This window comes from Prionailurus bengalensis, chromosome E4 (assembly GCF_016509475.1).
Source record: "Prionailurus bengalensis isolate Pbe53 chromosome E4, Fcat_Pben_1.1_paternal_pri, whole genome shotgun sequence".
NCBI lineage: Eukaryota > Metazoa > Chordata > Mammalia > Carnivora > Felidae > Prionailurus > Prionailurus bengalensis.
The window spans coordinates 6,551,083-6,567,772 of NC_057360.1; the positions used below are offsets into that span (position 1 = coordinate 6,551,083).

The 16,690-nt window shown below is 35.8% G+C and overlaps 1 protein-coding gene across 47 annotated transcripts in view; it reads left to right on the forward strand.

The window, feature by feature from the left end:
- Nucleotides 1-16,690, forward strand: part of CEP170 (centrosomal protein 170) — a 126,455-nt gene that overhangs the window by 59,919 nt on the left and 49,846 nt on the right. For all 47 annotated transcript variants that reach the window (XM_043568263.1, XM_043568269.1, XM_043568273.1 and 44 more), the window contains 4 exons: nt 6,452-6,510; nt 6,607-6,769; nt 8,128-8,262; nt 14,049-14,525. In XM_043568263.1, coding sequence (XP_043424198.1) covers nt 6,452-6,510; nt 6,607-6,769; nt 8,128-8,262; nt 14,049-14,525 — 834 coding nt within the window. The remainder of the gene's footprint in view (nt 1-6,451; nt 6,511-6,606; nt 6,770-8,127; nt 8,263-14,048; nt 14,526-16,690) is intronic.

Genomic DNA, 16,690 nt, shown 5'->3' on the forward strand with positions numbered 1-16,690 from the left:
TAGAAAATGGGAAGAATCTTCTGAGAAAAACAAGCTTTTGGTTTAACTGAGTTTCCTCTATTTCCTCTTTGATTTCTAATTAATTTCTTTTTCCTAGATAAAAACTGAGGTTATTCGTTTGAGACTTTTTTTTTAATATAGGCTTTTAGTTCTATAAATTTTCTCCTAAGTACTGCTCTACCGTTCAGAATACTTTCTGATTTCTCTTGATTTTTGAGTACTGGTTATTCAAATAATTTTGAATAAGTTTGTTAGTTTCTAAGTAATTTGGAGATTTTCCCAGAGACTTTCTGTTATTAATTTCTAATTTAATTCCATGCTGATGAGAGAACATACTTTGTATGTCTCAAATCGTTTTAAATTTATTGAGACTTGTCCTATGGCCCAGAATATACCGAATTTATCTCTCCTGGTAAGTGTTCCATATGTACTTGAAAAGAATGTGCATTTCTGTTGTTTGGGTGGAGTGTTCTATTAATGTCAGGCCAGTTTGGTTCACACCTTCTATATGTTACCGAACGATTGTCTACTTGTTCTGTTAATTGAGAGATCAATATTGAAATCTTAGACCATAATTATGGATTTGCTTATTTCTCCTTGCAGTAGTTTTTCTTCATATAATTCGAAACCTGGTTATTAGGTACATAAACATTTAGGATTAAAATGTCTTCTTGATGAATTGATCCCATTAATTATTATAAATTGACCTGCTGGGGGCACCTAGGTGGCTCAGTGGGTTGACTGTTCAACTCTTGATATCAGCTCAAGTCTTGATCTCGCAGTCATGAGATCCAGCCACAAGTAGGGCTTTGTGCTGGGCTTGGAGTCTGCTTGGGATTCTCTGGCTCCTTCTCTTTCTACCCCTCCCCGGCTCACACTTTCACTCTCCCTCAAAATAAATAAATAAACTTAAAAAAAATAAATAAAAGAAAATGACCTGCTCTATTCAAGACAATGTTCTTTGCTCTAAAATATAGTTTGTTTTGACATTGATTTAGTTGTTCTAGCTTTCTCTTTCTTCTTTCTTTCCTTTCTTTCTTTGGATTGCCGTTAGCAAGGAACATCTTTTCTATTTTTTATATTCTTTTGCTTTTAACCTATTTGTGTCTTTACATTTAAAGTAGGCATCATACAGTTGGTATTTTTTTTATTCAATCTGATCATTTCTGCCTTAATTTGGGGATTTTGGTCATTCACATTCAGTGTGATTATTGATGTAATTAGGTTTACCTCTGTCATCTTGATATTTGTTCTATTTGTGCCATCAGTTTTCTTTTTCCTCTAATTTATTTTGGATTTTTTGAACATTTTGTATGATGCCATTTTATGTCTTTTATTGGCTTATTAACTATAACTTTTTTATTTGATTGCTTGCTTCAAGATTTGTAGTTACTTCTTTAAGTTGTATCTTCAAGCAATATTATACCAATTCACATATAGTATAAGAACCTTACAGTAGTATACTTTCATTTCTTCTGTACTGACCTTTGTGCTATGATTGTCAAACTCTATTCTTAGATGTTACAAACTCCATACTACATTATTACAAGTGGAAGGTCAATTATCTTTTAATGAGATTGAAATAAAAATATCTTATATCTTTATGCCCATTGTACTCTTATAGCTTAAACCAGTGTAACTATCATTTCTCATGCTCTTCGCTCCTCTTTATAGATCTGTTCTTCTCATCTGATATCATTTTCTTTCTGCTCAGGGCTTCCTTTAACATTTCTTGCAGTATGGTTTTGCTGGTGATGAATTCTTTCAGCTTTCATGTGTCTGGAAAAGTAGTAGTTAATATAGTAGTGAATATAGATTGGTAAGAGATCCAAGAACTGAAACCTATTCTATACCAGTATTAAGAGGTGGGAGAGATAAGGAACCAGTTTAAAAAAGATTAAGATGCAGGGGTGCCTAGGTGGCTGTCAGTTAAGCATCCGACTTTGGCTCAGGTCATGATCTCATGGTTCATGAGTTCAAGCCCCGCGTCGGGCTCTGTGCTGACAGCTCAGAGCCTGGAGCCTGCTTCAGATCTGTGTCTCCCTCTCTCAGTGTCTGATCGCACTCCCTATCTCTCTCTCAAAAATAAACATTAAAAAGAAAAAAAGATGGGGCGCCTGGGTGGCGCAGTCGGTTAAGCGTCCGACTTCAGCTCAGGTCACGATCTCGCGGTCCGTGAGTTCGAGCCCCGCGTCGGGCTCTGGGCTGATGGCTCAGAGCCTGGAGCCTGTTTCCGATTCTGTGTCTCCCTCTCTCTCTGCCCCTCCCCCGTTCATGCTCTGTCTCTCTCTGTCCCAAAAATAAATAAACGTTGAAAAAAAAAAATTTTTTTTAAAAAAGAAAAAAAGATGGAATCACTGGTGAACTAGAATGAATATCAGACTATGATATGGTTTCCATGTTTAGTGGAAAATGATTTAAACATTACTTAAATACCATAAATCTCAAAATCCTTACCATCTCAGTCATCTCAGGGTTATTATAAAGAACCTAGTACCTTAATTTTTTTAATGGGCTGCTTTTTCCCAAAGTAGTTGTCTATTCCTATAATGTCCACAAAACGATTGGATTAATTGTATTAGAAACAAGGTAAAAATCATTGTCGTGTCTTTTAAGATGATGATTTATCTATAATTGGAACATTACCTATGGCATTGTGTGTTTGGGTCCAGATCATGGCTGCTAAAATGATCAGGAAGGGGATAAACATAACTAAAATTCAAAGACTCTTCATTTAGAGAAGTTAGGGTTCTTCCTGATTAATGTGATTGATGTCCACAACAAAGCATGAACACACTTTCCAGATTTCAAAAATGGAGGATGTTTCCAAAGTTTGAGAGAGCTAAATTTAAGAAATTGACATGAGGTATTAGATACGGAATAAAGTCATAGAAGAAAAGTTTAAAGGAGTTGTTTTAGAACAAGGTTTTCTAAAAGCTGGACAAAGGAATTGATCTTCCAGAACAAAACGATACATCTTTCTGAAGATAAAGACAAACTTAAGCTAGTAGAAAGTTTGCTTAAAGAAATAAAATTTTACCCTTGGAAGGTTTTCTGCTATGAACTTTTTTTTTTTTTTTTTAACTTTGCCATCTTCTAGGACCTGCCTTGTTAATACAATGTGCTATCTATTTTAGCATAATTGTGTATTTTATTATGAATGTAGTCAAACAAATTTCCCGTATATATTTTTTTAATGTTTATTTATTTGTTTTGAGAGGGAGAGAGAGAACACGAGCAGAGGAGCGGCAGAGAGAGGGAGAGAGAGAATACCAAGCAGACTCCCACACTGTCATCACAGAGCCTGATGGGGGGGCCTGAACTCACAAACTGGGAGATAATGACCTGAGCTGAAATCAAGGGTTGGATGCTTAACCAACTGAGCCATGCAGGCACCCCTAAATTTCCCATATTTCTTTAAAACAATGTTTTGGTTTTTTTTTAATGTTTATTTATTTTTGAGAGGGAGGGAGAGAGAGGGAGACACAGAATCCGAAGCAGGCTCCAGGCCCTGAGCTGTCAGCCCAGAGCCCGACACGGGACTAGAACCCACAAACAGTGAGATAACAACCTGAGCCAAAGTCGAACACCTAACCGACTGAGCCTCCCAGGTGCCCCTAAATTTCTCATATTTCTAAGGAGAAGATCCAAACACACAAGTTTTTGGCTAACTTTAAGGAAAATTTTTAAGGGTAGTCTTACTATATATGTATTTTAAATCACACATATAAGACACATAAATTTTAGAAAAAGAATGTATTTTTCATTGTGTAAAATAATTCAAGTATTCTCATTTGTTGTGGCATCCAGTGTCTTCAATACCATGAAAGTCACATTCTTTTTAGTAATACAGTTTTTGAGAGAATATTGTATTAATGCCCATTGAACAGTTTGAAAATACAGCATCTTTTGAAACCTTAACACTGGAAACCTTGTACCAAGCAACAAAAACTCATATATAATATTTGATTTCTTCTGTAAGTGTGTGGTATCTCCCGAGTGAAGTAACTTAAATTAATTTTTAAAATGATTTTTGAGACACATGTTCACACTGACACCTGTTGTTTTAAGGCCCTAGGAGTAACTAAAACTGTTCAAAATGTTGCCCTCCTTTTAGTTAGCTTTAATTGTCATTTAGATAAGATGTTTTATCTAGCTAAGATCATCTAGATAAGAGATAACATTTAGATAAGATGTTTTTGAATGCATTACTAGTATGCAGATGAGTTTCTTTGACCCCACTTGTAGATAGACTTTTTTTTTTAAGTTTATTTATTTAGAGACAGCTCTCTGAAGGGAGCACAAGTGGGGGAGGGGCAGAGAGAGAGAAGGAGAGAGAGAAAGAGAGAATCCCAAGCAGGCTCCACACTGTAATTGTGGAGCCAGATGCTGAGCTCAAACCCACGAACCAGGAGATCATGACCTGAGCCGAAGTCAGGCACTTAACCTACTGAGGCACCCTGGTGCCCCAATAAACATTTCTTGAATAAACTGAGCATAGGGAAGATGTAAAATCGCAATCACAGCCCGATGTAAAGAAACAGGGAAATAACCTAACAAATACAATTTCTAACAAGTAGGATTTTAAACTTTTTATAACTTAGGAAGTTACATAACTGGAATTAGGGCAGTCTCAGAATCTCCCAGCCAGCCCGGTGTTCTCAGGTGAACTCATGACCCAAACAAGAGGATCCTTGAAATCTTTGGCTTCGCACACATGAAACTTTTTGAAAGATAAAGTGTTTGACCCCAAGAAGTGTGGGCTCTCTCAAGTTTTCCCAGATCTTCAAGGAGTCTCAAGTGTAAACATAAGACCCCACACTAGCCTTAGGGGACAGCCTGGAACTCCCTCAGCAATAAACTTGAATGGAGCACCGGAAAACCCCCAGAGCAGGCTAAAATCATTGGTGTTTCCCATTGAAAAAATGGAAATGGCTTTCTGTTTTTTGGAGACACTGTGTTTTCCATTGGAAGTATGCAAATGCTGTGAATCTCCTCCAGCTGTTCATGCATTTCTTGGGTGTAAAACAAAGTTACTGGACTTTTATTTTTCATTAAGTATGAAATTACTAATTATGAAATACTTATTTTCATATATGTCAGCAAATATGTATCAGCATATACATATAACAAGAAAAGAAAATTCTAATATTTCACAGCTACAGGAACCCTGGACTGGGTTTCAGCTGACAAGATTCTCGTCTTAGGTTTTGCCCTTCCATTCCTCAAGTTCCCTATGTATAGAAGAGAAGGATGAGATATTAAACAGGAATTAAACGGGATAGTCCCTAAAGCTCTTTACAATTCCAAAAAATTCTGAATTTTTATCATTTTAATGAACAGAAATAGAAGTTAAAAACTCATTTGCAAGTTTACTGCTCCTTATGCATGGGAACTATTTTTACCCCAATCATTTGTGATAATTACAGCTTTCTAGCCTTGAAGTCATAGGGTGCTATGAATTGGTAAAGGATAATAGAGTTTAGTACATGGTTATAAAAGTCCTTTTAGTACAGGGCTAAGTAATGGTGGGAAATGTGACCTCTACTGTTTAGTGAAAGATGTTTTTTAATATACAGAGGCATTGTTCTTTTTGGCATAATAATAAAAGCACCCATTATTTCTAGCATTTGGTTCTAATTGTATAGAATCAGTTGTTTGTCAGTGTGATACGACCCTGATTGCAATGTCTGGAGGAAAGGGGTGATTGTGGTTGTTGTAAGGACCCTAATTATAGAATTTCTTTTGCACTTTCAGAGTGAGCTTCATTTTTATCAATGCTTGTGAAGTCTGAGTAATCGAATTCTTTCAGAATTTGCTGTTGGATAATCACTGATGACATACTTCCTTTTACATTTTTGTGATTAAGTATTAATATAATTTGATCCAGGTGCTTTTTCTTCTTTGTAGTCATATTGTTTGTTTGTGAGAACTGAACATGTCTTTGTGCTCTGATTTATTACCCAGTTATTTACTTCCTGAAGGCCGTTATTAAGTTTAGAATTATTTGCTAGATTTTAAGATTTTTCTCTAGTATGTATTTTTTTTTTAATGCTTGTTTATTTTTGAAAGAGAGAGAGAGGGGGGGAGAGCACAAATGGGGAGGGGCAGAGAAAGAGGGAGACAAAGAATCCAAAGCAGGTTCCAGGCTCCAAGCTGTCAGCAGAGAGCCCCACGCGGGGCTCAAACCCACGCACCGTGAGATCATGACCTGAGCTGAAGTGAGACGCTTAACCAACTGAGCCACCCAGGTGCCCCAAGATTTTTCTCTGGTATTTAAAAAGTAAAGTCCTCACAGTTATGAGCATATTTTAACATTTAACTCTTAAGGGGAATATGATACTTCTGTTGTAATTACCTATTGAAAATAGGACAATTCCTAAATTATCTTTGATTATTTTAAGCTTGATTATCACAATTTTGAAATATATTCTTCCTTAGCCTTGTTTACATACAAATCTTTTCACTGTAGTTCGAGGAGAAATGAGGGTCCCTGAAGAAGCACTAAAGGTAAAAATTTTTTACTTATTTCCTTTGTAAATCCACCATTTGCTAGGGTCGATTTCACTCCTGGATGTTTCACTTTCATTTTTAAATGTTTTGTAGCATGAGAAGTTTACCATTCAGCTTCAGCTGTCCCAAAAATCTTCAGAATCAGAGTTGTCAAAATCTGCGTGTGCCAAAAGCCTGGATTCAAAGGGAGCAGATACATCAGCAGAGGTGCAGCATAAAGCCACAGAAGCACTGAAGTCTGAGGAAAAAGCCGTGGGTAAGTTAACCTGTTTGGAAATACCATATTTATACGTGGTTATGAAGAAATGGCATCCTTTGTTCTAAAAAAGTTGGCCATGTCCATATAAATTTGTAATAATGACAGTTTTAGAGTAGGTTTTAACATAGCCAACGCTTTCGTTAGAAAGCATTTTATAACACATAATTATATATGACAGTTATATGTAGGTGTGTTTAATATATTTAAATATTTGAGAGAAATAAATATAGTTTTCAATATTTTTATTTAATGTTTGTCTGCTTTTTCTGAATTATAACAAGTGAATTAAAAGGAAATATCCAGGGGCACCTGGGTGGTTCAGTTAGTTGAGCGTCCAGCTTTGGCTCAGGTCATGATGTCATGGTTCGTGAGTTCAAGCCCTGTGTCAGGCTCTGTGCTGACAGCTCGGAGCTTGGAGCCTGCTTCGGATTCTGTGTCTCCCTCTCTCTCTGCCCCTCCCCTGCTCGTGTTCTGTCTCTCTCTGTCTCTCAAAAGTAAATAAATGTTAAAAAAAATTTTAAAATGACAATGAAAAATCTAAAAAAATAAAAGGAAATATCCAATGATATTATGTCATCATAATTATTACTGTATATATGATGTTCCAGGAATTGCTTTACATAAATAATCCTATTCATACAAAAACATTTTTTTTTTTTATTTTTTTTTTTTTTTCAACGTTTATTTATTTTTGGGACAGAGAGAGACAGAGCATGAACGGGGGAGGGGCAGAGAGAGAGGGAGACACAGAATCAGAAACAGGCTCCAGGCTCTGAGCCATCAGCCCAGAGTCTGACGCGGGGCTCGAACTCCCAGACCGGGAGATCGTGACCTGGCTGAAGTCGGACGCTTAACCGACTGCGCCACCCAGGCGCCCCAAAAACATTTTTTTTTTAATTAATAGAATAGGCATTACCAAATTTGCTCAAATATAAATCTACTAGTCATGTTAACATCTAGGTTAAATTTAGTTACTGTACAGTCCCCCTAGGCTTAAAAAAACTTTTTGGTGGTCATTCATACCAAAACTTACTTTTGTCTTTTATCTCGACTTACTTAATGAGCCATTTCTGTATACCAAAATACTGAGTACACCTTAGCAAAAAGCTATTAGGTTACAGCAGTGTGCATTACTTAGATATCAGCCAGTGCAAAATTTCATTTATTTAGTCATGTCCAACACTGAATAAGGTCTGACACAAAAACTTAAGTTTTTCAACTTAGAGTACTCTTCAACTATCTAGACTATATGTTGTTTTCATTTAATAAATTAGCCAGGCAATTCTAGCATTCTGTAAAACCATTTTTTTTTCTGTTTCATATGCTTTAGACAGATTTTTTTTCACCTTTTCCAGATATTTCTGCGATGCCCCGTGGTACTCCATTATATGGGCAGCCATCATGGTGGGGGGATGATGAGGTGGATGAACAAAGGGCTTTCAAGTCAAATGGCAAGCCTGAAGAAAAAAGTCATGAAACCGGGACAGCAGGTAAGGAAAATCTCAAGACTGTGACATTAAATGGACATTTGGGGAAGAATTTGTAATTAAACAAAAATCTGGCAACTCTGAAAAAAAGATATCTACTACTCCTTAATTTAATAAAAAATGTTGATGAATGTCTTAATGATGTTGTCATTTTAAGTTTATTATGAATGATTCTCATATAAAGTATTAATTCCAGTATCATTTTATTTAAAAGGTTTTTCCAACTTAGGAGATTAAAACTTGGAAAATAGATTAATAATGTAATTGAACATTTAAGGTATTTAAAAAGAATTATTAAAATGTTTCAATTAGACCAAAATAGTGGGCACAAACGAATTGTGTGTTTCCTTAGATTCACAGGTATATAATCATGTTTTTAAATGAGCAGTTTCTGTTATGTTCAGAAATGTGATATAAAATTAAAACTTATTTAAAACCTCAGTTTGCTTTGTTTGTTGGGATATGGTAGCAAGACTAGCCAAGTTCAGCCAGAATGAAAAATTAGTTCTGGGTCACATTAATAGTCAAGGAACATATTCTTGTGTTGCTGGAGGGATTTAGTAATGAACCAAGTGCCCTTAAGCCAGCAGGGGTCAAGATTTCCAGGAAATGAATGGAGGTGTCATTCGTCACGTAAGGACTTGGCAAAGACATCAACACCAAAGGGTGAAATGGGCAGTTTCTACGATAATGTCAGATAAGAATCCAGAACTGTAGGAATTGAACGCAGGTACCAGGGAGCAGTCTGGAAAACCAAGTCTGACTGAGTCAAAGATAGATCCCAGCACAACTCTTCTCAATTTTCTACCTTCGACCCTAATTGTACAAGATAATAAATAAATAAATAAATAAATAAATAAATAAATAAATAAATAAATAAATTAAGAACACTGTTCTTTAAATATGTGCTAATTTGACCTTGGACAGGTCTAAGAAAGCTGGCTTTATCAACTTGATTTTACAAGTGCCCCAAACTGAAGTTGTCAACTTTGCAAATAAATTCCCATCGTAGCTTCCTTGTTTCTCTCCACCAGCAGTTTTCTTCATGTCCAAGCTTAGAAATACTTAGTATTCATACTGAGTATCATTCAGCATTACATCAGATGCAAATAACAAATGCTACCTGAGACTGAACAGGAAAGAAATTTCCTGGCTTAAATAACCGTACCTCTTCAGGGCTGGCTAAGGCATCTCTACAGTGTCATCAGCAACTGGTTTTTCTCCCTTTCTCAGCCCTTCAGTCCACAGTGGGCGTATAGGGCCGCATAGGGGGGTGTCTCCCCTCATGGCCATCTGTGTGAATGAAACTAAATTCTTAAATGATTATCAGCTTATGTGGCATGTCTCATTGAGTGTCATTTTTGCCAGATGACAAAAGCTGTTTCATAATCTTGGGATTATTTTTGAGTAAGAAGGAATTAAGTGATTTATGTTTGTGTTAAATTGCTTGAAGAACCCAGCCAGATTTAGCCTATTAGGTGTCTTGTGAGAGAATCTTATCTGCTTTCTTATGTTAGTGCAAGGATGTTATTGTTTCAGATTTATCACTGGCAGTTTTTACAATATAGGATGAGGGGAACAGTTTACTGACCTGAAATAACTTATGATACTAGCCGAGATTGTAGAATCAGTTTGAAGATGGGTACTTATTTAATTTGATCATTTTGAAAGTGTTATTAAATGTTTCCAGTTATGAAATATAAGTGATTCATTTATGCTTTAAGCATGCAACTTGTAAATACAAAAAGTGACTTGCTTCTTGGTTGCCCATTATTAGAATGCAAAATCTTAGTAATTGTTAGGAGGGGGGAACATTTCAGAAAAGCTAATAGAGTATCTGCGACCTAGTAATTTGTTATGTCCCTCTCAGTGGGTCCACATGTATCCAGAATCTCCTACAGACCTAACCCTGGAAGCAAATGTATATACTGGAGCAATCTAATTCTCCAGAAATTGTCCGAGTATTTTTAGTCCAATTAAAAAGGAGAACTGCCCTCACTTTAGCTATAGGTGCACCCAGGGCCTGCTAACTTGGTGTAAACATTTACGTAGGTTACATCTAAAGGTCTTCTAGTGTTGCAAAGGTGTGTTTGAAAAGAAGGTGTGTGCAGCTGTGAGGAATAAAGCTCTGGCTCTTTTACGTTGATTTTCATCTAATCACACTAAATTTGGAAACTTTCAAGTTGTGACTCCTTTTGCTGTTTCCTAGTCTTTATTTGCAGTCCTTGAATATGCCAGGCTGGATGTATGTTGTAGGCTGAGTGAATGTGCTTTCATCATTGCCTTTAGCATCTGGAATTGAATATTTCTTAATTTCGTACAGAAGAATGTGAAGGGAATGGCTTTCTTGGAGGTGTATTGTCCCCATTTTCTCTTCTGATTTAGATAAGCAATTCTAGCATAATCAGTTATTAAATAGTTTTAAATACCTAGCAGTTGAGATTATGACAGACTATTAGTATACTCAAAATATTAGTATATTTAATATATTAATTTACTTAATTTGGTATAAACAGAACTGAGTTTGAAGGTAAATGAATGTTAAATTCACAGATTTCCAGAATCTGTTCCATCAGCGTTCTGAGATAGAGCAGTTTTATTCTTCTGTATTAATTTTCCCAATAATTTTTCTAGTAGGCCTACATTTCCCAAGTATAGTAGGTCCACACTTGATCCGTTTTTATCATCTCCAGAGAGATGAATTCCTTCACATAATGAATTTTCCAAATGACTGAACTTTTACAACTGACAATTTCTGTAAAAGTTTGACCATTTTCTATATTTCTATTAATGAATTACCCATATCACTGTCTTCTCAAGTGGAGAAGCCTGAATATGATATAAGTTTCTGGTTTATGACCCAAAGTCATCATGATGGATGTCACTTACTGCAGTGTGATACATCACATGACAGCCTTGGGAGACATTACGGGGTGTGGGACTGTTGGCCCTCTGCACAGAATGGTTCTGGACTGTTGTGGTTCTGAGCTGGGTCCCAAGCTCTTGTTTTTTGTCTTACTCCTGCCATCTGTCTGACCCTTACTTCTTGGTGCAGTGTATCTTACCTTAATCCTCACTTCAAGTTTGCTACATGTGTCTGTGCAGACAGTAAAAAGACTCTTGAGTGAGTGACTTTTCTGTTAGTAAAGGTCATGAATATGGGAGTATAGGTGTTATTGTATCCTTCTTGAGTTTTTTAGAGTTAGTTTTTCTTGTTTCCCTAATTCTTAGCTATGTTGGAGAGTTGGGGAAAAGAGAGAAACATTTATTTTTGTGCCTACTTTGTGCCAGGCTTTGTTCTGGGTAATGTACATTATGTCACTTAATACTGAACCTCACTGGATCATGACAGTGATCTCATGGATAGATACCATTATTTCCGATGAGAAAAATGAGAATTAAAGACTGACAGACACAGGATTCATCAGATCATAACATGCTGCCTTTCCCCTCTACTGTGCTACCTGATGTTGCAAGATAACTGATTTCTGGATAAGTTGTGTAAGTCTCAGGTTTCCAGTCCTTGAAGTAAAGGTGACTTGGATGTAGGACTAAGGGGTGATAACCTTTAAAACAGTGGTGTGCATTTGATCTAGGCTGTTTTTATGTGTTATAGTGTGAAAACATGTTGAAAGTATGTCAGTATTAACTGTGAACTTTTCCTTCACAAGGAAGGAAAATTAGGAAAATATTCCTTTAAATCATGAATGACAAATAGATGGTTAAGTGTTGTACCCCCGGAGCAGCTTTTCACGGTTTGGGCTTGCACTTCAGCCACATCATTTTATTTGGGTATCTGGTGATGGTAGTAAGAAAGTACCACCCCTTATTCCCAGCCAGTATTATCCTGTTGCTAGAAAATGAGCAAAGCAGATAATAAATGACTGAGTGATTGTATACATGTGTATAGATAGATAGATACATAGGTAAGAGAGGATAGGTTTATAAGCCAGTTGTCCTATATGGAATTGACCAAGTACAGTACACCGTAATGAACAGGAAATAAGTCCATGTATGAAAAACTACAAATAGCATTTATTAGTGATTCATTAATACATGGGAAGTGCCTAATTTTACTGTCATGGAAATTTTAAATGACAGGCCTTCAGAGTAAACAGAATCCAAGTGAACATTTTTTTATTAAGATAAAGATGAATTAACTCTGAAAGAAATTTTTAAAACATGACTTAGGTTATTTAGTCTTGTATAATCTCTTCTTCCAATTAGCATGTAAAATTTTTGCTTTGATGTATTTTCTGATGTACATTTTTCATTTTCAGTTATAAGAAAAATTAAGTATACTTTGATAAGAATAATTTTTACATTGAAAGTTGTTTTTGTTAGATACTCTGTTTACCTTCTGTGTAGTGTTTTGTTTTGGGAGGCGGGGGGACTAGAGCTTGATGTTCTCTATACCCTGTTCCACACCCTGGATGACAGCAGTGTTGCTGTCCCCTTCTTGTTACCTGAAAGCAAACAGTTTGATGTTTGTTTATATTCAGAGAGTACTGCCAAGAATTCAATTACAGCACCTGAAGAATCCCATCAAGATCTAATATTCGATGCTTCAAGAGACCAAATATTACTTCACTTAATTGGGGAATGACTGGAAACAGCCTAGTCTCCCTGTATTGTCTTTCCTCCTAATAAATTACCTGCATACGGTTTTCCCATCAATCTGTTTAAAAACGGAGTACTTTTATGAGCTTTAGGAAAATGTTTTTCATTTGAATTCTTTATCATCTTAATAATGGCTATGGTTCTTTTGCTTCCTGAAAAATAGAGCAGCTTAATCTTTTTTATTTCTTTATCTATTTATTTTTTGCATTTGTAGTATCTGGTAACACAGTTTACAAAAATTTTTCAGTTATCATTTTCATTTATGTATTTTGTTTACTTATTCATTTACATATATTATGTATAAATGCATTTTTATACCTTTATATTCATTTCTGAGACAGCAGAACAATAGTGACAGCACCCCAGCGTTGCTCACTTCTTCTGCCAACTCTGGTTGTTTTGATCTGAGATTTAATTCAGCTTTCCTCCAAGAATTCTTGACACTTGTGCATATTCTGACACATGTATAGACATATACGTGAATTTTCTTCTGGGATTATTGGCTGGCAACTAAATTTTCTATTTTTAACCTATTTCTTTCACACTGCTGCTTGGATCGCAGTGCTGCAAGCAAACCATGTTTTATCTTTAGTTATTCTTTCATTCTTTACAAAATGTATCCATCTTCTCACAAGGATCGCACATCAATGTTATTTTTGTAATTCGAGAAGTAATGCCTCTCAGTGTCATGGTGAAGAATGGTAAGTGGAATAATTACTTCTAGAATATTGCTCACATGGTGACCTCATGTTTATTTTACTTTGTGCAGAAGCTGTACTTTTTGTTCATACATATTTCATCCTCCTGACTTGATAAGGAAATTCCTATTTTTTCTGTCACTCTAAGATATGTATGTTGAATGTGCATCTCCATCCACATTTGATTTCAGTTCTTTTGCACTTGGATGATTTCTGGATCCAATTTGGAAAAAATACGGTCTAGCCATGAAGGATCCATCTCTTGCTGTCGTGGCTTCTCTTGCATCTTCTGTTGGTACCTGAACGCTGTGTTTATAGCCGACATCTCTTCTCTCTGACATTTGCTGGTTTTTCATCCAGGCTCTGATCTGCCTTCTGATTCTCATGGCGTAATACAAATGGCCATGATTATATTTCCTTCTGTGCTAGAAACTCCCAAATATTTTGAATTTTCTCTTATTTTTTTATTAGGGTGCAGCATAGATGCCAAGCACGTTGAGGAACAATCTGCAGCTGCAAGTGAAGATGTACTTTTCCCTCTCTGTAGGGAACCGAGTTACTTTGAAATCCCTACCAAAGAATTTCAGCAGCCATCACAAATAGCAGAGAGCACTATTCATGAAATCCCGACAAAAGACACACCAAGTTCCCATACAGCAGGTGCAGGGCATGCTTCATTCACCATTGAATTTGATGACAGTACCCCAGGGAAGGTAACTATTAGAGACCATGTGACAAAATTTGCTTCTGATCAGCGCCACAAGTCCAAGAAGTCTTCTCCCGGAACTCAAGACCTACCAGGGATTCAAACAGGAATGATGGCACCGGAGAATAAAGTAGCTGACTGGCTAGCACAGAACAACCCTCCTCAGATGCTATGGGAAAGAACAGAAGAGGATTCCAAAAGTATTAAGAGTGATGTTCCAGTTTACTTGAAAAGGTTGAAAGGTAAAGTGAATTACTTGATCATTTCAGAACTTGCTGTTTTGTGACAAAGAAAATTCAGTCTTCACAGTTACCAAACTACTGCTAGATAAAAAATTATATGGTAGGAAACTTCAGCTCTTTCAAAGCTTCCTGTTTTGATTTTGAAGCTCAGAAGCAAACCATACTGCCCATATCCACCTTACTCATTGAAAATAGTCTGCTTTCATTTTCTTGCCAAAACCAGATTGGTTTTGTGAATTTATATTTATGCCATTAAAAATATTTCTTTTCCTATGGAAATAAAAGATTCATTCAGTTCACCTGTGGAATTCCCTTAGAAGACCTTTCTTATCGCTTTCTTGACTTAAGGAAAAGATGTGTTCAATTCTGTTCTTCTCTATTGTGATACTTCAAGTGAAATGTCTGTCTCGATTTTGAAAGAAATTTTAAGCCATTTGATAATGGGCGAGAAGTTCTACATTAGTAATAATAGTCACATTGGGGTTTTTTAAATGTTTATTAATTTTGTGTGTGTGTGTGAGAGAGAGAGAGAGAGAGAGAGAATCAATCCGAAGGAGGCTCCACCTGCCAGTGCAGAGCCCGACATGGGCCCCAAACTCACTAACTGTGAGATCATGACCTGAGCTGAAATCAAGAGTCAGACACTTGCTGACTGAGCTACCCTGGTGCCCCAGTAATACAGTCACATTGTTGAGAAAATGTTTCAAACTTTTCTCAGTGGTTATTCGTGAAACAAAAATCTTGGTTTAGAGAACAAAATTCTTGGTTTAGAGATACTGGGAATTAATTGAATTAAAAATGTTTTTGATACTAAAACTTATGAAACCACAATTGAGTGTTTATTTGTGAAGTAGTATATGCTTTATTAGTATAACACTTGGCCAAAATTAGTCAGATATCTATACCTGTACAACAGGGTATCAGCTGAATAATTTTTCTATTGTTTTGCTCTATCTTAATTACTCTATCTTAATTTTATTTCATAAGCTATCATTAAGAGAAATGACTGCATGCTAATATGACCATTCTGTTACTATACAAGGAGTTAATGAGCTTTAACAAATGCTAATTGAGGTCACTGTATCTCTAACACTTCACCTGGGACTTAATTATGTGGCAAGTACTCAGTAATTTGAATACACAATGAATGACTTTGCTATCAATGATAAGACGAACCCTAGTTTAACCTGTACTTTATGCCCTGGGATTTTGGTCAAGTACTGAAGAAATACCTGTTCTGATTTGCTTCTAAGACATTTCAGGATAGTGAGGTGGTGTGATTACCTAATTCTTTGCTGGGGCCTATTACTAAACCTAATTATAATCATAAGCAATTGCCTGCATTATGCTCTTCATATTGATTGTTATCTTTTGCCTCTGTCAGATAATATTAAATTCATAACTGAGAACTATATATTTACGTATAGGTGAAAGCTCACAGATAAAAGCTACCCATCTGTATGCTGACCATTTGTAAGAATCAATAAATAGTACTGATATCCAAGTGTAATATAAAAGGTAGCATAAATCTTGACAATTTAGAAATGACATGGTCTTTCTCAAACTACTTTTAATAAATGTGCCAAAAGTGAGCTAAAAGGTTATTTTTAAAAAGTTGCCATTTTAAAATACCTTTATCCCTTTATTTTATAACTGTTTTTTTTAGTCATCATAAGCATTTTCTGTATTAGCTATTATTTTTAAGCCATCATTTTTAGCCATTCTCTTCTTGAACAAGGCCCATCTGTAAGCCTGATTCCAAACAGAGGCATTAATGCCCATAATCACACTGTATCTGTGCATTAATGATATTTAAAAATTTTACCAGAAATTATACAAATTGCTGTTTTCCCTCAAAGTTGATTTATGGGTAGACACATGTTCTAGTGTATTGCCATCACTCAGAACTCTTCTTTTGGATTGGCCTTCAGACCATTTTACAAAAAAATATCTTTGTGAATATAACTCATTTTTGGTTCAAGATAGATCCATTTTATTGCTCCAGTTATATTTATAAATGACATTTGACTTTTTCCCAAAGTCAGATATGCCATCATTAGACAGAATTTCCACAATCCAGGTAGGATGTTGAAAGTGTATACATAGACTTTAAATAAAGGCAACAATTTTACATTAATTAGACTTCCAGCAATTATTTGAATCAG